Below are 27,138 nucleotides of genomic sequence, written 5' to 3' on the forward strand. Positions count from 1 at the left end.
AAGTATAATCAAGCATAACAATATAAAAGGAGAACGGATGCAGACAGGAAATAGTATAAAAACACCAATCGCATTTTCAAAATGAAGTTAAATATGCAACAGTGAACTGGACAAGAAATGCAGCGTTTTCAATGGTAGATTATAAAAATTGTGCAGTTAAAAAATGATTGTAAGATCATAACACAAATCATGCTATAGACATACAAAACTGACTGAACATTAAACCATTCCTCATAGTCAAATTGTTTGTTTAAACCAGGACATAACATGAAACGTGGCATTTCAAGACCATTTACATAAAAGCCCTGGCATACTACAGGGAGAGAATAGACTTATTTGCTAGAGCTATAACTCTTAAATCATCTTCTTGGAAAGTGTGGTAGATCGGAAGCATGCATAATTGGTAAAGTGTGACACTCAATAGCCTAACCATCGGAGAAGTGTGTGCATGTGTACGGTACAACCCTTTACCAAGCAACATTTAGAGTAAACAAATACAGAAACTGACATCAACAAGCTACATCTTTAAGAATGTGTCAAATGTAGAAGAGAAATAACAGATCAATGAAATTGGTTCAAAGGTTATGAGGGAAATTAAAACACCCCATAAAAACATGAAGTTGTTAATAACAGATTGTGTTAAATTAGTAACAACCAAAAATGTGTTCTAAGAAAATAGTGTCCACTAAAAGCAGCAGCACACCAAAGGTAACCATAAACCTCTGCTTAAGGATGTTTGCAGAGTGAGGTAGGCCTGGGGCTTTGGTGAGTTGGCTGATTTTCAGATGTGCAGGCTCGAAAGTGAAGCATTCAGAGCGGGCAGCTTCTGTGCCCCCAGTGACCCTCTAAGCGGATTTAGAAAACTGATCTGCAGCAGAGAAGTGGTTGAAGCCAGATTGGAAGCGTACTGCTTTAGGTTCCAATTCGGCTCTGAAGAACAAGTAAAGCAATGGATTTTAAGTGTGTTCACCAGGCTGCCATGAGTAAGACAGGTGGTTACCTCACATCACATAACAGTTTGCAGGTTTTAACTGCTTCAAAAGCAATGCAGAGCTTTCTTTCTAGTAACTACATAGATCTCTTTAGGCTGATTCACTTCAAAGGCATTCACACTTTATGTACAATTCCTTCCAGTATATTATCTCACAGATCAGTAGCATTAATATTTGAGATGAATCATCTTTTGCAAAAGGGTCCAGAGGTAAACATATGAGATGCCAAATGACGATGTGCAGCTCCCGCGTCAACACCTTTACTATACCCTTGGTTTGTTTTGAAGCTGCACTCTGCCAATTTGTAGGAAAGTAATTAAGAGGTCAGAGGAGGCCACAGCCCTCATTACCAGAAGATGAAAAATGTATTATGCTACCTTAGTTGGCTTCGTGTAAAAAATACCATTTCTCACTCAAGTATATATAAATAATTTTTTAAGCCATTTCAGAATACCGACATGGCCTTTTCAGCGAAAATGCACAAATAAGTCTACTTTTAGAATATGTTTTTTGCCAGCAAGCACCAGATGCATAGCAGGTTTTAACTGACATGTTATTCTCATGAAAGGGGCTCCCGCACAGAGATGCTGCATGACACTAACCCTAGGCTTATGAAATATGCATCTTTAATCCATGATTCTCGTTTATTACTATCCAATGCACAGGTTTGTGTTGCATTAAGAGACCTAAAGGTCTTTCACTGCTACATTTTTACTTACCTGCTCTACATTCTGCCCTTGCTTCTGCATGGCTCGTAGGACATGTTCATAGGCATATCCCATGTTGACAATCGTCTCCACGCACTGCCTCTCCGTACCAGACATCGCATGCAGTAAATCAGAATAAGGTAGCCCGCTGGTTAACCTAGTACAGCTGGTGTTATTGGGCACTTGGGACACGGTGACATGTGTGGCAGCATTCTGTTAAAAGAAGACAAAGCATAAGCTTGTAAGATATTAGGACCAATATCACTCCCTGAAGCAAGTATGGGAGGCAAAAACACAAATGTCTTTTAAAAGATTTAGCAAGCAAGGTGTCACAATACGATTTCAAGTGAATACAATGCAGGTTTCGATAAGCAAAACCTCAGTGAAGTTTTCCATAAAATATATTTACAGACTGTCCTTAGATCAATGCCTCCCACACAGTGATAATGGCAAGCCAACAGTAACTGGAAACATCTATATTGATGCTTTCATCTTGAAACACCAGCTAAAGTGACAGCTACATCTAACATTGGGCGGAACATATTCAATAAATATCTTTCCCAAACAGGGAAATTTATTAAGCTAATATTTAGTTCCATGTTTCTAAACAAGAACGGTTTGATCAAAGCAGACATCACAGTAGCAGTTTTGGACAGCAATCAGCTAGTCTAAGGTAGCTGATGTAGAAGTTGGTCTATGACTTCTGTGAAGGCTATTGTCTCCGCCATAGATGCAATGCTAACACTGAACAAAATTACTTTATCACTCTTGAGCCCAAATCCATCACTATCTGTAGTTAATGCTACATATCACCTGCTGAATATTTCAGTGAGCAGATGACATGCGATATGCAAGCACCATGGATTATTTATGGAAATTTTAAGAAGTTTTGTCACCTTCACCTATATATGAATTAATCTAACATGGGCTTCTAGGGGCTTCGGATTCACAAACTTAATGAATGTGCACGCAACATATCACACACTTCACAGCGCCAAATGTTGAATGAAAAATTAAAATGGCATGTGGACCTCTAGCCTGGCCCTCAATATAGCCACATTTTCAAAGATATCCAGAATGAGTTAGGCAATCAATGTTTTGCTTAGGTATTTACCAGTCATTTGTTCGCAGTATGTCCAATTTATCCATTTAAGGTTTCAAGCAGGCTTTCAATAGTTGCACTGTCTGGAGCGGCAAGTTAACAATAATTATTCGGCACGGCACTGTGCCATATTCTCCTGTACAGAGTCTCATAATACTATGGGGTACTCTTTCTGTTTGATAATGTCTAAATGTTTTTCAGAAGTCTTAACCTCATGACTTAAACGTTGATCTTTTTCAAATGTTCAACACTTCAAACTACAAACGTTAGAGTCTCATGGGGTAGTAGTATTGCAGCACTTTGATTTAGTTTGAGCACATGGGGGAACCAATCAACTTTATATAGTTTTTTGTAGTACATTTAGTCTTCTCCAATTTGGTAGATGAGAACTAATGCATGTTATCCAACAGTGTATTCCAATTGTAGACTGGCGAGTGCATTGCTGTCTAAGGACATATGCCACATCACCTATATGCTTGCAACTCTCATCCACTTTTTTTTTTTTTTAAATGCATGCTACAATAAGAGGTCTTTCTGAAGGATTGTAACTCATCTATTCGCCATACATTCTACTGGAAATATGAAACAGATCGCTAGCACGCCATAACTACTGCCCGCTAAGCACTGAATCTTCATATGTCCATTCGTTTAATCTACAATATAAAGTAAATGCAAAAATCACACAGAAAAAGGATCCCTATTTGAAGAAAATAATGAGTGCCACTAAGCACTGGGGATAGTTCTTTAGTCCCAAGGAGTTAAAGGAAAAAGGATCCCTATTTGAAGAAAATAATGAATGCCACTAACCATTGGGGATAGTTTTTTAGACCCAAGGATTTAAAGGCTTTTTGATTGAGTCATGCTTCATCATTAGCATTAGGAGTCAAGTGCATCATTCTATATATATATTAGCAGACTTTGCTCAAGATGCAATTAGGAACAGTTAATAATTGCTCCAGTTACCCAGTATTTAGGTTTAGGTTAAGCAGCGAACTTTTAAATATACAGTTCGAAAAATCTATGAACGATTCCTTCATGGAGTCAATAAAACTATACTGGTTAAAGTTCATTTTGGTGGTGTCCTGGTGAGGAGGCTCTCGGGTGATGCCGAGTGATGCTGTGGTGGTGGTGCTGCACTGGTGCCGAGGTGGCGCTGCGCTGGTGGTGAGGTAGTTCTGTGCTGGTACGGAAGTGGTGCTGGGGCCGAGGTGGTTCTGTGCTGGTACGGAAGGGGCGCTGGGGCCGAGGTGGTTCTGTGCTGGCACGGAAGTGGCGCTGGGGCCGATGTGGTTCTGTGCTGGTACGGAAGTGGCGCTGAGCTGGGGCCAAGGTGGGGCTGAGCTGGGGCCAAGGTGGGGCTGCGCTGGGGCCAAGGTGGGGCTGCGCTGGGGCCAAGGTGGGGCTGCGCTGGTGGTACACTGATGTAGAGGTGGTTCTGTGCAGGTGGGGAGGTGGTGCTGTGCTGGTGGTGCTTCGGTGATGCCGAGTGATACTGAGGTGGTTCTAAGTCATGCTGATGTGCGGGTGCTCAGGTGGTGCTGAGTGGGTGCTGTGCTGAGGTGATGCTGTGCTGGGGTTGCGCTGTTGCGGAGGTGGTGCTCAGCTGCTGTGGCGCTGCACTGCTGGTGGTGCACTGATGTGGAGGTGGTGCTGATGCAGACATGGTGCTGTGCTGATGTTGAGGTGGTGCTGTGGAGGCGCTGAGGTGGTGCTGCACTGGCGCTGAGGTGGTGCTGCACTGGCGCTGAGGTGGTGAACTGACGAGGTGGTGGTGCTGTGCTGATGCTGAGATGGTGCTGGGTGATGAGGTGGTGCGGAGTGATGCTGTGCTGGTGCTGAGTGATTGTGTGGTACTTGGGTGGAGCTGAGCCGGTGCTCAGGTGGTGCTGATTGGTGGTGCTGAGTTAGTGCTGTGCTGAGGTGATGCTGCACTGAAGCGGAGCTGGTGCTGCAGTGGTGGTGGTGCACTGATGAGGTGATAATGCTGTGCCGATTCTATGAGGGTGCTGCACTGATGCGAAGGTGGTCTTTGCTGTGCTGGTGCGGAGGTTGTGCATTATCACAAATTCAGAGGGCAGAGCGATTTACATTTCCCTTGTCACCACTACATCTGAATTGAGGATAAAAAGCATGTGCAGAAAATGTAATGTATACAGGAACAATAACTGCACGCATTAATCGGCACTTTTTGCACCGGGATGTAATTTGAGTGCAAAGTTTTGCCACAAATAGATTGTAATTGCTAATTTAGGTAGGTAGCTGTATGTTTACGTAAAAATGTGGGGCAAGGCTTAAAATGAAAAAGGTGAACAAAATGTACAGTCAGTTGGGTTTATTCACTCTATAGGACAACTGAGTTCCTTCATCCAATCAGAAAAGGCCTTCTTTGACCCTGCATTTGCATGCCAGAGCTTGAATGCCCGTGCATCTGAGAATTACGTTCTACATTATGTACTCATTTGTATTGTTTAAAATCAGTGCTTGAATTGGAAATTTAAAAGTGCACAGAAGTAAGTGACTGTACTCTTCCAATGAAAGTACTGAACATCTGCTGAGAAATGCAGGTACTCGTACTCTGCCTTTCAAAACAAAGACAAAGGTACACAGTATCTGCTGACCATGAAACATATGCCACGATGTTGAAGTCTGATCGCCCGATCTTGTGATACTAGGCTGAAATTGCCTCTTGTTGACTAGGCGCCCGATATTTATAAACTCACACAATTCACCTAAAAACAAGAATGTAAAGAATGTTACAGTCGTGTTCTTCGAAATTGTAACCCAGAAAAGGCGTCGCTCCTGATCAATATACTCAAACATTTATGGGCAGGCTATTTCCGGTTTTAGTTTCTTCATTTATGTCGACGCCATTCCTGTACTCTGCCTTCTGGTACACACATTACACTGTTAGCTAGGTCCCCACAGAGAACGGTCATGTGTTGTCTAGAGCCGCCCTGTGCCCTTTACCTTCCTAGTTTGAAACTGGAATCTCTCCTCCTATCCCGGAGAGACTTGTGGTGCCCATGTCAAGGAGCCAGGGAAAAAGCAGGAGTGATGTGTTTACATCCTGCCTGAATCACTACGTTCTTTGTGGGGCCCTTAACTGTTGCTCTGCTGCTTCACTGCGGTCCCCAGCTGAGCCCCTACACTGGTCGAGGACTGTCAGCCCATATTCTACCTGTCTCCCCCGCCGCCGAAGCCCCGTTGCATCTGAGGGCACGGCCGCTGCGTGGGGAGACTACCCCACCCAGAAGCCTTAGCGGCCGGATGCCGCATTTTGTCATCTCGCGCCCGGTGGCGCTTAAAAGTGAGCGGGAACTTCGGCAGAGTGGGAATCCTGCCTGAATCACTACGTTCTTTGTGGGGCCATTACCTGTCGCTCTGCTGCTTCACTGCGGTCCCCAGCTGAGCCCCTACACTGGTCGAGGACTGTCAGCCCATATTCTGCCTGTCTCCCCCGCCGCCGAAGCCCCGCTGCATCTAAGGGCACGGCCGCTGCGTGGGGAGACTACACCACCCAGATGCCTTAGCGGCCAGAAGACGCATCTTGTCATCTCGCGCCCGGTGGCGCTTAAAAGTGAGCAGGAACTCCCGCCGCGCGGGCAGTGCCGGGCGAAGCCCGGGCAAAGGGCGGGCCGTCTGTGGCCGTCTGAGGCAGATAGAGGCTGGGCTGGGCCACACTCCGTTCGCCTGCATTCCGTGAGTGGCAAGAGGATACTGTGGTTTCTGTGCTGCAATTGAGTACTACGACTAATTGTGACAATGACCAAATCCCCACGATAGCACTATAACTGTTTTTCCATATCATTTATTCTTTGTCCGTGTGAAATTCCGGGACTTGATTTATACGTATTGTATTGCGCTCTAGTTATTTTGTGCTAGGATGGGGAAGCGGGCTTGCACTGTGAGGCAACATAACCCTATTCCCTCAACTAGTATGCCCAAACCTACATCCATTGATAGAATGCTTGAGAAAGCCTTAGGAGTAGTGGCCACAGAAATAGAACGCACTGAACGGCGCCTTTCTATTACTCCTAACTAAGAGCTACATTCACAAGTCTCTGATTCTTTAGTTAATACACGGACATCAGATATAGAGCTCTCTAAAGATCATTCTTTAATTGAGGTGATCCAGACCCTGGATCCTCCAAGAGAGGAGGTCCCCCGCTGTCCTGGACGTAAATGTAAGGAAAAAACTAAACACATTTTGAAATCACCCATAAAAAAGAGAAAGGGACAGGTCATGCTCAAGGAGAAGGGGAAGCAAGGTAGGCCTCCAACTGAGGCTAGTTCTGTAACTATAAATGATCAGCCCGCGTGGGTCACTTTGCTGATGCAGATTCGTCAACAGCAGATAAGAGCTATTATCAAAGATGAACTAACCCCTGTAATAGCAATGTTGGATAGCCTGTTAGCAAAGCAGGATGCATGGGAATAAAATAAGGAGATGTTCATAGATACAAATATCAAACAGAGTATGGTTAATGCCCTGGTCCCAACAAGCAATACGCAATCTGGGTCCACCACAGCTATTAAGGACTCTTCCAATTTGACTCTACAGGGAAAAACTGCACACGATAGGGGGGAAACTGTTACTAATGCGGGATGTTGCTTGGCTCCAACCAATTTGGCGCTCCAGGACCGACCGCGGATTCCAGGAAAAACTCCATTAGTGGATACCCGTAGTCGGGGGTTGGTGGATACCCCTTCAAATCAGGTATACAATGACTTTGAATCCAAAACCCAAAAACAGTACCCCCCAACCATAAATCTACCACCCGAGTCTGCACCATATGTTTTGATTCTAGCAGGAACTCCAGCACTAAGAGAGGGTACATCAGAATCCCATGTAGAGCTAAAGCATAAAACCATTCACTGGTTAGCCAATCACAGTGATTTTAGCTATGACAACACCCATGAGATTTTGACTACAAGAAGGGTAGGATGGATTGGTAAGCATTACAAGGATATACATGGGGACTGTGTAATAATCAACTTTAGAAATCCATGCATCATCGAGCACATTCTAGCGACAGAATACGGGAAAAATAGGGGGTCTATTACTTTACTTCCCTTAGGGTACTTCTATCCCCCAATAAGAACTCATTATCAAGAGTACTCATTTCAGTTGAAAAGGAGAGTCCCAATTCTAAAAGTGGCACCCCCTAATCCAGCCCAGTTGTTCTATAAATACCCAACTTTTAATATCCCCACTAGTAACAGGTATAGTCCCCTTGAGGGAGTGGATTGACAGGGGGGGTCTGACATTACTAATAAAGTGTGAATAGTTTCGACATCACCTGATTTACAGCACCAAGGTAGGCAAACAGGGATGATCTCCAAGTCTGTGGAAGAATTAGTTACAGGGAGTCAGATTGGCTCCCGCAATTTAAGTTATCCTCTTTTGTGGCCCGACCATTCTGAAAACCCAGATCATCCGATGCATTTAGCCTGTAAACCTATCGGTAGCGCTGAACCAACAAATGTTCCCCCAAATCAAAAAACAGTTGTGACCCCGCATAAGAACCCATCCAATGCCGAAATAACAAGGGTCTTATCTTGGAATATAGCGGGTTTAAGTAGTAAATTAGACGACCCTGATTGGGGAACGTTCATTGATCGGTTCGAAATCTGCATGTTCCAAGAAACCTAGGCAAGAAGAGAGGTTCTTAAATTAGGATACGCCAACTTTAACATCTTGGCATCCTCGAGGGGTAAAGGGAGACCTTCCGGGGGCCTTATAATTTGGGTGCGATCCCACCTGGGGTGTTCTGCAACCCTAAATGACACAGGTTCCAGTGACATTTTATGTGTAATGCTACAGTTTTTGGCAAAGCCCCCTGTTTTAATTAATGTCTATTCACGACCCTCCCCAAAAGGCAATGAATCTAACACTGTGGAGGAATTAACCACCTTCCTCGGTACCATTGATACCAACCAATTGATTATACTAGGTGGGGATTTTAATTGTCAATTTGAACCGTTGGAAGGACTACCACTGGACGGTCTATATGATGAGGACCAGTTTTTAAAAATTCCAGAGTCTGGTTGCCCCAAAGTCAAAACATGGTCCCCATTGGCGATCCAGTTGAGCTGTCTCACTATGAGGCATTCCCTTCGTGCCTGTAATGGGAGATCACTATCTGAGTCATCGAATAGCTATACATTCTATAGTAAAAATAGGGGGTCCATATTAGACTATATTTTTATTAATTCACATTTATGGGATAGGATGTTGGATTTTAAGATAATTCCTCGTTCTGATAGCGACCACTCCGCTCTTGTGGTGGAACTTAAAGCGCTGAACATAGGGAGTCAGTTGGACATGGATAACCCTCTTGACTCTAGGCTTGTGGTCACGCATTGTAGAAAGAGAGTGAAATGGTCTAATTTGATCCAATCAGAAGAAAAAATGGCCAGCCTATACGATGCCTTGCTTCCGGTTTTTACAGATGCATTCCAATTGTCGAGCCCGATTAGAGAGGGTTTAGACCTTCAGCAGGCCCAATTAAACTATGACAAACTAGGAAAAATTACCTACGATTTCTTTTTCCCAACAAAAAAACTGAAAAAAGATAAGTGGCCTATTCATCCCTGGTATAACATCTCTTGCCGTAAGGCAAAAAAGGTATTGGTCTAGAGTATCAAAACCAAAGACCGCCCTCCAATTCGGACGGCTAGAGCCAACTATAAAGCAGTTATATACGAGACAAAACAAAGTTGGGAAGTTGAAAATTGGGCTACTATGAAAATCGCTTTGGGTGATAGAGATATGAGGACCTTCTGGGGAATTGCTAATTCTGGCACAACCATTTTACGTAGCGCGGTTGAACCAAATCTAGACGAACAGACCTGGCGGACCCACTTAGAAACTCTGTATGCCAAGGAATCGGGTGTTGATCTTGCTCTTGGTTGCGATCCATCAGCTCCTGGTTCTGCGGTTACTGAGGACATAAACCCTCTATCTGATGGTGACCCGGGCTTGAGTATTTCTATAAAAGAAATAAAAACCGCATTGGCCAGAATAGCTTCGGGCAAAGCCCCAGGGTTGGACAAGATACCCGGTGATTAATTCAAAAGTGAACCTGCTATTTGGGCTCCCTACCTTTGGATGCTTTTTAACTCAATTATGCAAGGTATGAAGATCCCTCCAAGTTGGCTAGGTGCGGAAATAATTCTGATTTTTAAAAAGGGTTCCCCATTCCTCCCGACCAACTATAGACCTATAAGTCTAATAGATATCTCCCAAAAAATCTTTGCGAGAGTTCTCCTCCTCAGACTACAGTCATGGATGGAAGAGAGGGACATTTTGTCTGTCCTCCAGGCAGGGTTCAGGGAAAAACTATCGACCCTGGACCAAGTCCTAAGATTACAATTACTGTATTGGAAGACTGTTTGCCTGCAGGGGGGTAGTCTCTTTTTAATTTTTGTAGATTTAATATCAGCATTTGATCTAGTACCAAGGGAGAATTTATGGTCAGTTTTAGGTGGGATGGGGGTCCCTGTCTATCTAATTCAACTTTTTAAACGTTTGCATGAATGCAACTATGCCCAAATTAGGTATGGGAAGGATGGTAATCTTACAGCTCCTATACCAATTAACCGTGGCGTCCGACAGGGTTGCGTGCTTGCGCCAACTCTGTTTAGCCTTTACATTAATGGCCTAATCGATACCCTGTTAGCAGCAAAAGACCTGGATGCCCCTAAGCTAGCTTCTCGTAGAATTTCGGCTATGATGTTCGCCGATGACACCCTTTTGGTTGCTAAATCACCTATGGGGATACAAAAGGTCTTGGACAAATTTGAGGAGTTTTGCAGGGATAGAGGTTTAGAAATAAATCTCCAAAAAACTAAATTCATGGCATTTAACTGTCCAAAAAGCTCACGTCCTAATCCATCCCTAAATGGTAAACCTCTGGAAAGGGTGTCATCTTTTGTGTATTTGGGTTTCACAATAACTGAGTCTATGGATTGGGGAGCTCATATTACAAAATCTACGCTAAGACTAGCGCAATCTTCAGGAGGCATCATGAAGGTTTTTAATAAGTCTAGTAAAAGAACTGTTATCCCAGCAGTTGAAATATATAGGGCTCAGGCAAGAGGTGGAGCTTTATACGGCGCAGAGTTATGGGGCCACTTAAATATGACAAAACTGTCACAGGTGGAGAACCAATACCTAAGACAGTTATTTAGACTACCTCGCAGTACCCCCCTGGTCCCGCTACGCTAGGACACAGGCATAACACCAATAGCTGAAGTAGCGGGCCTCAAGCCCATAATGTATTGGCGTCGTCTGTGGACTGCCCCCGAGCTTATACCATATAGGGAGGAGCTTTCAGAGGTACTAAGGTCATGTGGCGCTTTAAAAATCCCGTGGTTTGACCATATAAAGCTTCTTTTATCTAGCTTGGGCCTAGGAGATTGTTGGCTTGACCCCGAGTCTGCTTGTCTGTTAACATCTAAGGGTCATATGAAGGCATGCTATAGTGATTACAAACTAACCCAACTTAACAATTGTTCTGGGATTGGGAAATGCACTAGTGCCTTCTTAGAAATAAAAGCATTTCCTTGTTTTGAACCGGCAATAGATCTCATCACACCACCAGCGGCCAGGAAGCTCCATTTACAATTTAGATATGGGGTACTCCCACTTCGCTGTTTTACATCTAAATGGAGAAATCAAAACCTGACCCATTGTCCGGTGTGTGATCACTCCGAGGAAACAGAGCTCCATGTCTTCTTTTGTTGCTCCGGATATCAGAAGGCAAGGAGTCGCTGGTTGGCTCAGATCTGTAGGAATCTGGGCAGCAGGTCCTGTCTTGAAACCTTTAGGATACTGAAATCTGACTCGGGTATCCCAATAGTTTACTCGGTGGCTGGTTTTTTGTTTTCAATATGGTGTACCAGAAGGGCCTATCTGGGATCTCACAATGAAAAATAGATTGCCGATTAGTAATTGTTGCAAACCTATTTCCCGCTTATTGCTCATGTATAAGTTTTTATATATAGGAACTTTTGTTTCCTTATTTTATTGAGGATCTGTTTTTAGGTAATTTATATATTTATTGCACCAGGCACTTTCCAATCTAACTGTGCTATCTCTTGTCCAAATCTTATATCCCAAAGTTCTATGAATTTTTAAATTTGAAATTGTATGTACAATTGTATTGTTTTTATCCATTTGTTAGTTTACGATGTACTTTTTAGGACATTTTGACCGAAATAAAGTTTTCTTGACTTGACTTGTTTACATCTTGGCTTGAACAAGTGATTAACCTTTCCGGTTCCGGTGCTGAGAGCTGCACTCCGTCGGTGTTTGGCGTTGGTGTCCTGCTGGAAAAAGCAGTGCTGTTTTTGTTGTCCATACCACCTGATTGAGCCCTCCCGGAGGCAGCCTTGCGGGCCAGCGGAGTGAGACCAAGGCAGGGCGGCTTGTGGGGGGCCGGCACGTAAGTTAACGGAACCTCACCACGCGCACTCTGCCTTGAGTTTGCTGGGACTGTTACCGGCTCCGGAAGCAGTGAGCGCAGTGCAGAGCGGAGCTGTGCAGAGCGGTAGTGTCGTCGTCGTCTCTCTATCGGCGGGAGCAGCAGCATCCAGCGACCAGGGGAACCCCTGTAGTGGGGGTGCAAGGCTGGGGCTGGTGGGGCCAGTGTTCCTTGCTCCTTGTGCCCTGCTTTCTGGTGCTCTGCATCTATTTCCACTCCGGTAAACGAGCGGGTGAGCCACAGAGCCAGAGAGCTGCACGTGAGCCACAGGTCTACCGCAGAGCTGCAGAGTAGCAGTGGCAGCGAGAGGAAAGGAAAAACAAGCATTGGCATAGCCAATGGGTCTCGCCTTTGGGACCTTATAAGTGTTTAGCCATGCAACAGGTGCATAACTAAATACTTATAAGGTCCCAAAAGCGAGACCTATTGGCTGCACATGCACTGTAGCTCTAGGCTGGCCTGGTAGCACTTTTTGGAGCCCTCTCAATAAGTCTCGCCAGACCAGCGCATGCGCTGGGTCAGGCGAGACCTAAAAATAAAATAAACAAGCATTGGCATAGCCAATAGGTCTCGCCTTTGGGACCTTATAAGTGTTTAGCCATGCAACAGGTGAATAACTAAATACTTATAAGGTCCCAAAAGCGAGACCTATTTGCTATGCCAAACGCAAAAGTGATCGCGATCAAACTTCAAAGCGGCCGTGCGGTCGCTAAAGTGAAAGTAATCGCGGTAAAAGTGGGTCAGGCGCTGGGTCAGGCAAGACCTAAAAATAAAGAAACGAGTGGAGCCCAGCAATCTAGTGCAGTGTGGGCAGAATAGAGACGCGGGGGGCAGAGGCACAGTCAGCTCGGTCCCGGTCAGAAGGAGCTGCCCCACAGCATTTGAAAGAACAGAGCAGAGATGAAACAGAGGCTGTGCAAATAGAGGCTGTACGAGGCTTCGCAAGACATTGAGGCGTCAGCGACGGCAACCTGATCCAAGCCAGAGTGCATTGGCACTAGGAGTGATGTAGCAGTAAGGACGCTAAGATAAGCTAGCAGAGAAGACAGCGAAGTTCACGCAGAAGCAGTTGCACATTTGGCATGGCCAAATTAGCCTCAGAGGTTGTGACTGCTACCCATTGCGGTAGTATCCCTGCATAGCGTCCCCAGCACGGAGCGACCAGAGTCAGTGGCAGCAACAGCCCTGAGAAGGAATAAAGACGTACACTGACGACCCTGCAAAGCAGCGAGGCTGTGGTGGTAGAAGAGTCTAGTGAGGAGTGACTTAAGAGAAACCCACAGCCCTCAACTCACAATCTACAATTACACAATCTGCAATTATATTGTAAATCTGAATACGAGATTACAGCTAGCAACAAGTGGTACCAACTCACAGGAAAAAAGCCAAAATACAAATCAGATAATAAAAGGAACAGACAGAAAGCCCACTCATTTCTCCGATCATAACATTATTTAGGAACCAGGAATCTAGATGCACAACGGGAAAAAAATAAAGCTTTCTCCTTCCTTAAAAACCCATGGGCCGCAATCTTCTCAACACCTGGAGATCTGCCAGGTCTCCCTGCACCACTAACCCCACAAAGGGTGGCACAAAACGCTGGAATAGAAGAGAACCCAATCGCTCTGACACCCTCGGGACCAATAGTTCGCGAACTGGACCAAATGGACCCCAAAAACATGTGGCAGACAAGCAAGGAAAAGGAAGAGAGCAGATCAAAAAAAGCAACTACTACGGTAGGGAAGGCCAGAGGGGAAAAAACAGTACTAGTGGGTGTGACCCCAAGGCAATAGAGAAGTCCAGGCCGGGCAAAGGAATAGAGGACTGCAAGGGCCACCCTATCAGACCTAAGCATTAGCCCGAACGCTGCATCCGGCACTTCCTTAACGCCTACAACTTCCATCACACCTGTAAAACCACACGAGTCTAAACAGGTCCTCAGAACGGAAGCTCAGATTCATCAGACTAACATAGAAGTAAACGACCTGGAAGACCTAGAAAACTCATGGCTGAGGCTCCCAAGCCCAACATTTCACAAGGAGTTGTCACAAGATTCAACAAAAAAAAGAAGGTCCAGAGGACGATAAAGCCCCAATGCAAAATGAAGGGGAACTACCTGACCTGGAAAAAAACGGAATAGTGATAACACCAATCCAGAATACCAGTCAAACAGCAACTAGCAATTATCTGTCAAATACAGAACACACAGGCACCAAGCAGAAATTCCAACAAGAGAAAGCACCCAGCGATACATGAATCCACCCGGAGCTCCTTAGGTCCGTAATAGACACACTTCAATCATCCGTAAAGGCCCTCAATCGGGCAAACTTGACATCCAAATAGATCTAATGAACACCATAGCGCTACACATAGCAGGGATAGACACTAAATTGGATAAACTTAACAAGCTAATAACAGCAGCACAATCCAAATATACGTTAGAGCAAAGTCCATGCAGCTGTGGCCCAATCATCGACAAGTTAAGCCTCCTTCCAACCCTTCTAGAACAAATATTAGCTATCAGACAGCAAAAAACTCCATGCACCAACTTAAAAAAAGCTGAAGGTAAAATACAATCAGCCCCCTTTAAACAGGAGGACAAGAAAGAGGGCGACCAAGACAAAGAAAAAATAAATACCAGCCGAGTCAAGTGTCACTCCCGATCCAAAACCAGAAGAGTGCATCTCAACTAAATTAACGAAAAGACCAAAAAAACATGAAAGGAAAGCAAGAAACAAAATATCTGCAGTCAATATGGAGCAAAGATCCAAAATGTATCCAATATTTAGTGTAACTAGAGAAACAGACTATATATCAAATGCTACAAGATCTTCGGAGGGAATAATGGACATTTCGATTGAGGATAATAAGGAGTGGTCCCCTAAGGAACAAAGAGCTAACAATGCCAGCAGTACAGCGGAGCCCAGACAAGGCGAAAAAAAAGTAGCAAACACCGGGGGTGTACAGAACCCTTGTACGGAAAAATCTAACACACAGAGCAGCATTCAAATAGAGAGTGCCGACAAACTAAACTACAGAAAAGGCAATACGAGGAATCAACAAAGAAGAGATCACCACAAAGGGACATTGCCCCCGGGGACAAAGCAACAATGGAAAAAGGAAGGGCAAGCTGGAAAATCGACATTGCAATTGTTCAGAAACAGCGCTAAGCACTCGAAGCGGAAGGACGGGACAAAAGGAAAGACTAAAGGGAATGAAGGCTTCAACTCACAAAAGAGCAAGGAGCCAAGGAACAATGACAGGAGCCTATTGGGATGGATGGGGAACAAACAAGGCGAAATGGTAAATAAAGAGCACATGTTTAATGACGACGCGGAAACAACCTCACGAGAAAAAGGATTGCAAGACTTTTGCAATCCAGTGTGTTAAGAGCTCATCTGCTTGACCGGCAACAAGGACCATCCAATAACCCGAAAACCTTATATTTACCATAAACATAGAGAAAGCAACCCCTTAAGAAAGCAAACACGGGAACTGGCCAAGGGCAGCAACCTTTGAAAATGAATTGGGACCCCAAAGGAAGGACCCTGTTTGCAAGAGAGATCAACCAGAGCATCAGGCTACCCCTAACCACCATAGCACAAGATGTCGAAAAGGGTAATTAAGTCAAACAATGACAATCACAGAATACAAATATCCACATCGGCGGAAATGGATCAAGGTGTGTGCAACAGCAGCATTACCTGGTGCTCTAGACAACAACTACAACAAATACTACAAACACCAGAGTATGAGTTCCAGGGAAAACAGGACATCTTAAATAGGGGCAACATACTTAAATTATTTGCAACTATCCCTGGGCTAAAACGTTTAAATTCAGACCAGATACTGTCTGTGGAATTTTGCCAGAAAGGAAATGGTAACCCTAACGAACAAACCCTCACAACCTGGCATACGGCGGAGGTCGCCCAGCTAATCATGACCTTCAAACAACAATTTGATACATGGGGCATAAGGATTTTGAAACCTGCAAAATCGTGTTACCAGGCCCACTAGGGGAAAAATCCACAGAGAAGGGAAACTCGGGGCACAACCTGGCTACAAAGGAACAGGCTTACTCAGTCTTTCGGAACGCGAGGAGAAATAGCCCATTGATAAGACACAATGTGGACAATGCTGGAAAAAAGGAAATCATAGAGTCTGACATTGGCAACTGGAGTTGGTTCACGGGTGCGCTGAATAAAGTGAAAGCCAATTGACCTACAGGCCAACAGACAACGAACAGCCGCCAAGGAACCCTCCACCTTATCTCGTGGAACATAGCCGGGGCTAAGAAATGGCTAGAAGACAGGCCTTTACAAGACTGGGTGACATGCGATATAATCGCTTTGTAGGATTCTTGGGCACTGGAGGAGCTGCTTCTTGCAGGCTTTAAACACTTTAGCACACCGGCATATAAACACAGGCGGCACGTACGGAGGGCTAGCAGTTTATGTCTCAACTGCAATCAATATTAAATCAGACGACATAGCTCCCTATGGACCAAATGTGCAACTAATAAAACTCTACCAGTCAAAAAGGAACCTGTATTATTAGTTAACACCTATGTACATCCATCTGCGAAAGAGAAGAAAGCACACATGGCATTGTTAACAACCATAATTAACGACATCAGAAACATAAACCCCTTCTGGGAAATCATGATAATGGGAGAATTCAATTAAAATTTAATCTATACACCAGAAGAGGATGAGAAATTAGCAGCAGACAAGTCCTGGGACGTACAAACCCAATATCAGCTCACCTCGGTTCGTCCCGATCTAGTTGGACAACAAATGGTGAAAACGCTTGAGTACCTGGGTTTGAGAATAATAAACGGCAGAACACCAGAAGACTACCCGGCAAAGAATACTTACCTCGGAGTGAAATCGCAATCAAGGCTCGACTACACAGCAATATCATTACCATTAATGCCCTTTCTCACCCGGTTTGTCATTGAATTTACCACAAAAAGCGACCACTTGTACCAACATATTTACTTTAGTCTAAAGCTTCCTAAGCGTCAAACTAGAATGACCACTGCAGAAAGCACGTTCTCAATCGACCTGAAACTGCTGAAATGGACAACAGGGAGCATTGACGAACTTCAAGTCAAACTACAGAGGTTCAAAATAGAAACTGAAACCAGTGAATTAAATAAGATACAAGAGTGGGTAAGCCTCACTGACAAATTAATAACCATCATGCCCGGCAAATCAAAACAGGCCCGCAAACTAAAAATATCACGTCAACATCAATTAAAGCTGTTAAACTTAAGCAAGAACTAAGAAATAATCTAAGGAAACTGAAAAGAACTGAGCTTACCCGCTCAGACTGGGAATCTATACGTAATTTTAGGAAACAATACAAAAAGAAATTGCGGGAACACAAAAGAAGACGCAAGGATAACTTTTGGGCTAAATTACTTCCCTCCGCGAAGAAAATTTATTCAAGCACATTCTGGGAAATAATAAATGGCCTGAAAACTCTTGATCACCTCAAGTGTACAAGAAAAAGATTGGACCACGCTATTAATAAAAAGATTTACAGAAATCGAGCCTCCGAACCTTCTAGTAGGTAAAGAGAAGGAGCACGTAAACATCGAGGAGCAAGAGGAGCCTACGATTAACAACAGGACCATTATACAAAACAAACAGCACCCTAACCGGTCATCAGACTAAAGTGCCGAACGTAAACGAAGTACATAGGAAAGGTACCGTGATAAGCGCCTGCAGCTTAGGGACCATATCTGGTAACTCAGGCTACCAACTAGAAGACGTAAAAAGAATAATTCTGAAGGGTCGCGGAAATGGGGTCCCAGGACCAAATGGTATCCCTCCCCCATAATCTTCAAATCAGCACCAGATTTCTGGAGCGGGAGACAAAAAAAATCTATTTGAAGAAGTAGAGAATGCAAGGCAAATCCCGCGGAGCTGGCAAAGATCAGTAATTACACCGATCTTTAAAGGAGGCGACAGACCTTCCCCCGTCCAATTATAGGTTAATTGTGCTTATGGACATAAACGCAAAAGTACTACGCTTCACTGATATTGGAAGAACTGATTACCTGGTCTGAGAAGTCAAAATTGATACCGGTCAATCAGAGAGGCTTTAGAAAAGGGACTGGGACAATCACAAACATGCTATCGCTCTCACTGATTGCCAACAAATACATGCAGAGGAAACAACAACTGCACCTCTGTTTTGTTGCCTTAAAGGCTGCTTTCCACAGCGTGGACCCTCACATTCTAAGGAAAAAACTGCATGCGTGGAAAATCCCAGAAAACCTACTCAGAGGAATACTGCTTCTTTATTCTAATACATGGATGAGAGTAAAGCTGGGAGACAGCTCATGACTATCAAGGAAGGTCACAACTACTAAAGGGCTGAAACAAGTGTGCGTGCTGGCACCGCATCTCTTTAATGTCTTCATGGCAGACCTGGCACAAAAGCTCAACAAGATCAACTCCCATCCACCCCAATTGGGTACTCTGTCATTATCCCATCTATCATACGCGGATGGCGTAGTCCTGATGAGTTTAACTAAGATCAGCCTCCGAAGTTCACTTGGAGGAATGCTGGAATACATAGTTGACAATAAGTTAGAGATAAAGCAAAAAATGCTGATCAGTTGACACCAGACGGCCAAACAGCACTTTCAATTAGAGGGCAAAAAGCTAGAGGCAGTCTCTAATTACAAGTATCTGAGTTTTTACATCGACAGTAGTCACAATCATCGGGAACAAAAAGCACAAATGATTGAGAACAAATGCCCGATCATTTGCCTTCAGGACCTTAGCAAAAAAACTGAAGGGGCCATCATGTAAACCTCTACTAGCAGTAATAACAGCTAAAGCGCTACCAACGTTATCATACAATAGTACTGCATTTCACGGGAAAGAAGCTGACCTTTTAAATAAGTAACAAGTTTCAATATACAAAAGGGTCTTTCAAATTCATCAGTCCATGTCCCCAGCTCAGGTGAGATTAGAACTTGGGGTAACCAACGAAACGTTGGGGAGGGAGGGGTTGGGGGGGACATGTATGCAACCATTAAGCAATGGTACAGATTGAAGCAAAATGCAGCAGAATCTGAACTAAATAAGGCTCTGTGGGAGCAACTAGAGAAGGATGAAAAGTCTACCTACAATCAATAGCTAAAAAAAGCTTTATCAGCAACATGTACGGGTGAGCTTTGGAAAACCAGCCTGTCTTACTCATCTTTCAAACAAGCCATAAACAAATCTGCAAAATTCCACTCCTTGCTAGTAGACAAAAACATCCTCAGTAAGAGAAAACACGCCTGGTTGGTAATCACCAACTATAAGACACTTACCCCAGCACCATATCTAAACAACACCTTCTCAGTCTATCGAAAGTTACAACTAATGGCCCTGTGTTTAGGTAAAATGCCGTCCATCGGGGACCAGCCAACATGGGTCCACAAAGGGTCGAAAGAATGTAGATTATGTAGAAGCAGCAAAGAGGACTTTATTCATCTAGTCTGCACATGTCCTAAGCTGTTAAAAGCACAAGTCACTTTATTAAAAAACACTATGAACATCAGAAGAATAAGGACGAGCAGATCTGCAATCATAGCTGGCTTGGATCCAACTGACACCTTACTATATTGTCAACTGAGAAAGTTCCTTACCGTACATGAGCAAGCTTTAAAAACAGAATCTTGAGCCATTGCCAGGTAATGCTGAACAAGACTGATTGGTCTTTGAGAGTGAATACAGTACACTGAAAATACTGAAAAGGTGGTTGAGAACGTCTGAAAAGTATGCACTTTTGCATAGCGGACTATGGGCTAATTAATCCCTCTGCTCTATTAACTGTTAACCTCTTCAATGCCCATGACGAGCTGGTCTCGTCATGGGCCGCGGTTGCGCTGTGCCCATGACGAGACCAGCTCGTCATAAACCCCGCCCGCTAATGTAACGGCCGGCACAGGGCGGGGAAAGGGGCGGGCACTGAAGGGGTTAATCGCGTACTTTTGTAAACATCTGAATATTATTAACTGATCTATTAATGGTTTAACGGACATCTTTACATTTACTCGAGTATTAACTTTTAAGATTTGAAGGAATTAACCAATTTTATTTTATTGTTCTCTTCTGTTTTCAGAATATCTATATTGTTATGGTTTTAACTAATTGAAACAATAAAAATTTGACGGATTGATTGTAGTTACATCCAGCCTCATTCAGTGACTGAGCGATAGACAGAGGCCTGCCCAGAGGTAGGAGATAGCAGCAGTGTGGAGTGAGCGTGACTAGCAATCACAATAAAATAGTTATCAAGTCCCAATGCAGAATGTACTCACGCGGACACATGCCTGAGGCAGAAACAGTACCTTTGGTGAGCCTTAAATTGTGCTTCTAAGAGTGTGTGTGGTAACAAACACTGTTAGTGAGTCACATTCGGGGGGGGGGGGGGCGCGGAGGGGGGTGGAGCGAGGAGCCTGATGAACTCAGGTAGGGACTTAGCAGAAAGGACAGTGCAGCCCCACGTATAACCAGTTGGAGTTTTGGATGACTGTTTGTACAGGCTGTTAGGAAAGGCACTAAGTAGTATTTAAAAATGATATTCCTGTTGGGTGTGGGGGTGGGGGGAGGGTGGTAGGGGGCTGGGAGGGGGGTGTGGTGAGTGACTACATTCTACAGATTTAGACAGAAAAGGTATCCTCAGGGACAGTATGACCCACAGGGTGGTTCCCAAATGCAAAACTCTCCTGCTCCTACTCGTTTTTGTACCTGCAAAATGTACCATTAAACCAGGTTGATCATCAGAGTAGAACAATTGGTTTGACACCCATCTTACTTTCCAATTAGGTCAGGTACACACCTCAATCATCTGAATACTTATCCAAGTAGCTTGAAAGTATTGCTTCACCAGAAGAAGAGAGTATACACTAGAGCTAACTGCATCCTTCTTTCTGAAACCACAAACCATCCATAGGGCAGTACTTTCTACATAATGCAGGTAGTGAGCCTGGCCTGCTGGAAGTCTAGCCAGCAATGAATTGCCATGATCTTGCTTTGAGTTAATGAAAGCTCCCCACCCCATTCACACCCACTTGGAACCTCGTGCTAAAGATTGCAGCCATGGAGAACTCCTGGTTTTCTTAGTGCCTTAGTTGAAAACGGGAAAAATTTCCTAAAAGACTGGGTGAAATAGGGTGTGCGTGTGAAAAACGGAGCAAATGACTAGGACTCAAGAGCATCAGCTCCCTATTAATTCCCAATTAATTCAATATCAGACCACCAACCTGCCATGGATTTTCCCCGAAAGTGGAAACCAGTTGATACTGTACATAAATGCTATCGTGGCACACCAACAACCAGATGAACCTGCAGATAAATGTCAATAAAGCCCATGGTCTCGAGGAAGCCTCAAGAGATTTAAGATCAAAATTAAACATCTAGGTAGACAACGGGGGGAAAACTCCTCTGAACCTTGGAAGATGAAAACATAACATTGCAAAGCCATTCATTGGTAACTGCACACCAGGAAAGCATTACCACTTATCAAAAGATGCTGTGAGAACTGAGTTTTAGCAGCAAAGGTTTTCCTCATAGGCATTAGACAAGACATATCATTCCAGTCACCAAGGATGCATCTATCCAGTTCCTAGGGGCATGCCAAAATACTGAATATCTGAGAGGTCTATTTACAGGTAAAATCCTAACTTTAGGGTTCAAATTAGATTTCTTTAGCAGGGTAGGTGCTAATCTTCATTTACTTGGAAAGCACACAGGACGTTAATTAAACAGGTGTTACCATCGGTAGCTGAATTTTTTTTACGCAGTTCATGGCTGTTGACGCTAGCAGTAATGCCACCTCTTCCTAAGCAGGCCAAAAGACTGAATAAACTAGATGATCTTAGACAATAAGATGTCATTCAAGGAGAACCCCTGTTTAGAGACACTGACTTAGAGGCAGATTACCTGTTTCGTGATATATATATATGTTAATATGATTTTCTAGATAAAAAATAAATAAATGTTACACTGCTTCTGAAAATACTTTAATGAAGATTGCAGCTAAAGGCAGGAGAGATTTGGTAATCTGAAATTGTTCCTGTGGTTTTAATATTTGGCAATATTGCGTTTTCTTAGCAGAATAATTCCTACTGATTTAAAAGATTTTTTTTTAATGAAAGATTTTAATTTCAGATGGCTGCAGGGATTTTTTCTTTTGTCCAGCAAGACTTCAGATGACGGCCTCTTCACATCCAGTTAGTACACCACAGTGAACGGTTTGCACAAATTCTCTCCAGAGATATTTTTAATGTATTCAAAAGAGGAGTAACAGCAATCACCACCTCCCTGTCTCAAAAGTAATGTATTAACCATAAGTAGTAACTTGATTGGTTTGCTCATAAAATTCACTGAAATCTGAAGCGGTTAGTGTATGCATGTCATGTTTTCTCCCCTTTCTGTAAATTAGCTTAAATTTAAACAAAGATAATATCTCCAGATCACTTGCTAGGTGTGAATTAAGGTCCAATAATGTCTATCTGGATCCCTCCAACTTACTTGAATCATTTGCAAGCTGAGCATTAATACAATTTTTACCAGATAGTGAGATATTCTGGATAAATTACTCTATATTAAACAAATTCCGAGGCAAGATGGCGGCCGCTTAGGAGGCCGGTAGGCACACCAGCGACACACGGGCTGAAGCAGAAACAGAGTGAGATTCTGGATGCTCCTTCGATACAACAAGAGGGTATGGACTCACCCAAGCCGCATAATGAAGGTAGGCAATTACAAACAGCAGCTATGAGTATTTCTTTGCCAGCAGGGGTCTGCAGGAAGGAAAGAGACTCAGTGGAGATACCAAATGAATGTGGGGATTCAGTAACAGAAAGAACTTTCAGAGCCTCAAGATATATGTTAATCTAACCCTGATCAAATATGCTCCCAACCCAAGGAAATAAAGCTTATTAATGAGGTACAAAAAGGCGCAGATGATGTGGGTCACAATGAGGCTACTTCAGTGTTTGAATCTCGGCATAACCTGGTAGCGGCTGGCTTGGTAGAGGTGGATAAAAGCAATAAGGGGGAGCCAGATAGAGAACCAAGCGACTGCTTCTTTTCAGTATCATAAGGGTCTGAATGGTCCGAGGACAGCTTTAGTTCCTCATCTGAGGCAAGCAATATAGACACAGACCCAGATTAAGGTGAAAAGGTACAGCTCCTGACGGTTAAAAAGTTAAGTCATCGTTCAAATGTACAACGCCGGGATGGTAAGGACCTCAAATCTCATTCGGAGCGATGTCAACCGAGGCCAGTTCGGTCCCTCCAACGCTAGAAGCCATATATCAAGCAATCTTGATGCACTGGGACAAGACTCGTCAGGACAGCCGGAAGGCCCAATCAGCAATGCGAAAGATGCAAGGGGTAGTTAGGAAACTGTCGAAATCTTGTACTAATATAGGGGAAAGAATGGCAGATCTTGAGGCAAGAATTGTTACAGCAGAAGCAGATCTGTGAGGAGCAACAACCCGGACCGAAGCACACGAATCACAAATCAAAGACATCCAGTGGAAGCTGGAGAACTTTGAAAATTGACAGAGGAGGAACAATTTAAGGCTGCTAGGGATTCCTGAGAGAGTGGAAGGGTCCGATCCCTGGGCATACGTAGTCAAGCTGCTAAAGTCATCTTTCCCAGAGTTAGCAGAATGGAACTGGGCATGTGAAATACAGAGAGCTCATCATACTCCCTTTAAACCTAGTTATCAGATGAAAGAGGGAGCTAGACCACAAGCGATTTTTATATTTTGGCAATTTTTTGTTGCGCCAGATAATATCGGACAAGGCCAGATTAAAATCTAAAAGATCAAGTGGCAAAGTCTCAGTCTTTGTGCGCCCAGACTTGTCACACCACGGGAGAGAGACGCTGGAGATTAAGGCAGATGATAAAGCCCTTCCAGGATAAAAATATTCAAATATACCTGATAAACCCGGCGCAGCTGAAAGTGATTCACGAAGGTCAGACGCGCTACTTCACGACGGAAATCAAAGCAAAGTAATTTCTTGATGGTCTGTACAAATAAAAAACTAAATAAGTTTGATATATGTGAAGCTAAAGAACTAGGATTTAATTGGACTAAAAGGGGGGAAAACAAAGAAAAAAAACAGCACACAGGCAATATTTAAAGGGGCAAAAAACCAAAACATTTCATAGACACAGTTACCATTCGGAGATGTAAGGACTTTAAGGAGTAGATATGCTTAGTTTTATGTATTAATAGGACTCCAAAGGGGAATTGTTTCAAACACAGTAACAAGATTAACCCGGTCATGCATGTTGCGCTCATCCTATGATTAGACCTAGGTCCAAGTGCCTCACTTGGGTGGTGGTAGGGCAGAGTAGCAGGGAGGGTTGGTCTCTGGGAGGGGGGGAAAAGGAGGGGGAGAAGGTGGGGGCAAGGGGGGGATAAAGGGGGAAAAAGTATTACCCGGAACCAAATAGATTAGCACGTGAGGTTGTTGCAAAATGGACCGTTAAAATATAGCAGTGGAATTAGATGGTACAAGGAAACTAATATGAATGGGGAAACTTAATATATGTACAATAAACGTAGGAGGATTAAATGAATGGACTAAGACAACGGTATGATGAATATGTTAGGTTGAATTGTTTTGCCTTGGTATGTATACAAGAGACACATATTCCCTGGGGGAAAAGAATTTTGCTAAGGTTAAGAGGGTACAATCTACTGGCATGCTCATCCCAAACCTGCAGCATCCGAGGTGTTGCGATCTTTGCAAAGACTTCTTTAGGGGGGGCTAAGCGTAAAACAATAGATGCACTCAGCCGTTGGGTGGTGGTGGAGCTCGAAACAGGCCATACGATATGCACACTATATGGCTCAAATCAAGATGATCCTGCGATTTTTGAGCATCTGGAAGTTGAGCTTGAAACTTGGCCCTGCCCCTTAATTATGTGCGGTGATTTTAATATATCAGCCGACTGTAGTAATAAGAATAACTACACGGGGCGAAAGCCCAAAGTATATAGAGCACTGGCCTCTCTCATTACCAGTCATGGGTTGGCTGACGTCTGGTGAAATGAGGAAAGAAACAAGGCAGCCTTTACGTATTATTCATGCGCTCATAAAAAACATACTAATCTTGATTATTTTTTGGCTTCATCAACCTTGATTAGCAAAGTGGGGATTAAAAAATTTCCGAAAGTGATTTCCGATCATAATCCACTATTACTGACTATTGACGCAGATATCCCCCAAAAAATATATTCTAATTGGACTTTGGACAGAAAGCTTTTGTTAAGTTAGGCATATATAGAATATCTGCAGAAATGGGTGCAGGATTTTGTTAAACAACCAGTACAGCGTCAGTCGACATTCAGTATGGGATGCATTTAAAGCCGCCTTTAGAGGGGAAACGATCAGCTTTGTTGCTAGGCAAAGAAAGAGGCCCGGATCAAGAATGACAGGCTATTAGGTGAATTAACAAAGGCAGAGGAGCAGCATACAGTAGCAATCTCGCAGGGGGATGAGACGGTAGACCTACAGCATAGGATTAAGTCCATAAAAACAGTTAAATAAATGTCTAGCACAGAAGGCAGCGGATGAATACCAAGTGCAGCTGGGTAAATCTTATGAAACCGGGGAGCAAGCAGGGAAACTTTTAGCGCTCCGAATCAGGCAAAAAAATACTAGGGACCTAATTACAGCCATACGAGAGGATGATCAAATATACCCAGAGTCAAAAGATATACTTAGGGTATTTAAGGAACATTATCAGGCATTATCAGGCACTCTATAAAGAAGAGCAGCATACAGATCTGCCTAGGTTGGAGGTAGCGGAATTAGGCCCTCAGCTAGATAGCCAGGCAAAGGAGGAATTAGATAAGGACTTCTCATTAGAAGAAGTAACTGCAGCTCTTCAGGAGCTACCAGCAGGTAAGGCAGCCGGCCCTAATAGTATCCCATTGGAAGTTTATAGGTGTATACAATCCGTAATCGCCCCTATATTATTAGATTTATTTGTAGGAATACAACATAATGGTAAAATTCTAGAATCGTGGAAAGAGACAAACATTATAGTATTCCACAAAAAAGGTAAACCAACAGACAATCCATCATCATATAGACGAATTTCCCTAATAAATGCAGATACAAAATTATACTCAAAACTATTGGTTAAGAGGTTGGGGAGGGTCATATGCAGTGTGGTCTCGCCGTGGCAGCACGGGTTTATCCCCGGATGGGGGACGACAGAACATATTAGGCGGACCATCACGTTATATATATATATATACAGGCTGCTACAGGGGGCCGGATGGCCATGATCCTCCTCGACGCGGAAAAAGCCTTTGATCGAGTGGCATGGAGCTATTTATGGGGTATATTAGGGCAGAAAGGGTTTGGACCTAGAATCATCAGAGCAATAAAGGCAATGTACTCGGATCCAAAGGCACGAATACAACTAATGGGTGCTAGTTCGGATAACATCTTTATATCAAGAGGGACGAGACAGGGGTGTCCATGCTCGACAATACTGTTTGCCCTATACATAAACCCTCCGATAGAAGGATTGCTGGGGTGTCAAGATATTAAGCCCATCATCACCAATGGTTTTTAGACTAAACTATTAGCCTATGCCGATGACCTAGCTATTATAACTACGGATCCAGCCAGCGCTATTCGAAAAGCTACCATGATAGCTAGGGAATTTGGGCAGAAATCAGGGTATCTGTTGAACGAAAGCAAGACCCTTATAGTTTGCACAGATAACATCAACATGAGCGATCCTAGGTGTACAGAGAGCGCTGTCTATCTTGGGGTACGAATTAGTTCAGCAGGTAAT

At 43.7% G+C, this 27,138-nt stretch overlaps 1 protein-coding gene across 3 annotated transcripts in view; it reads right to left on the reverse strand.

The window, feature by feature from the left end:
• The window catches only part of UBAP1 (ubiquitin associated protein 1), a 209,586-nt gene that overhangs the window by 18,217 nt on the left and 164,231 nt on the right, over positions 1-27,138 (reverse strand). For all 3 annotated transcript variants that reach the window (XM_085628752.1, XM_085628734.1, XM_085628743.1), the window contains exon 5: positions 1,712-1,912. In XM_085628752.1, the coding sequence (XP_085484878.1) occupies positions 1,712-1,912 (201 nt within the window). The remainder of the gene's footprint in view (positions 1-1,711; positions 1,913-27,138) is intronic.

The sequence above is a fragment of the Triturus cristatus genome, chromosome 2_1, assembly GCF_964204655.1.
Source record: "Triturus cristatus chromosome 2_1, aTriCri1.1, whole genome shotgun sequence".
NCBI lineage: Eukaryota > Metazoa > Chordata > Amphibia > Caudata > Salamandridae > Triturus > Triturus cristatus.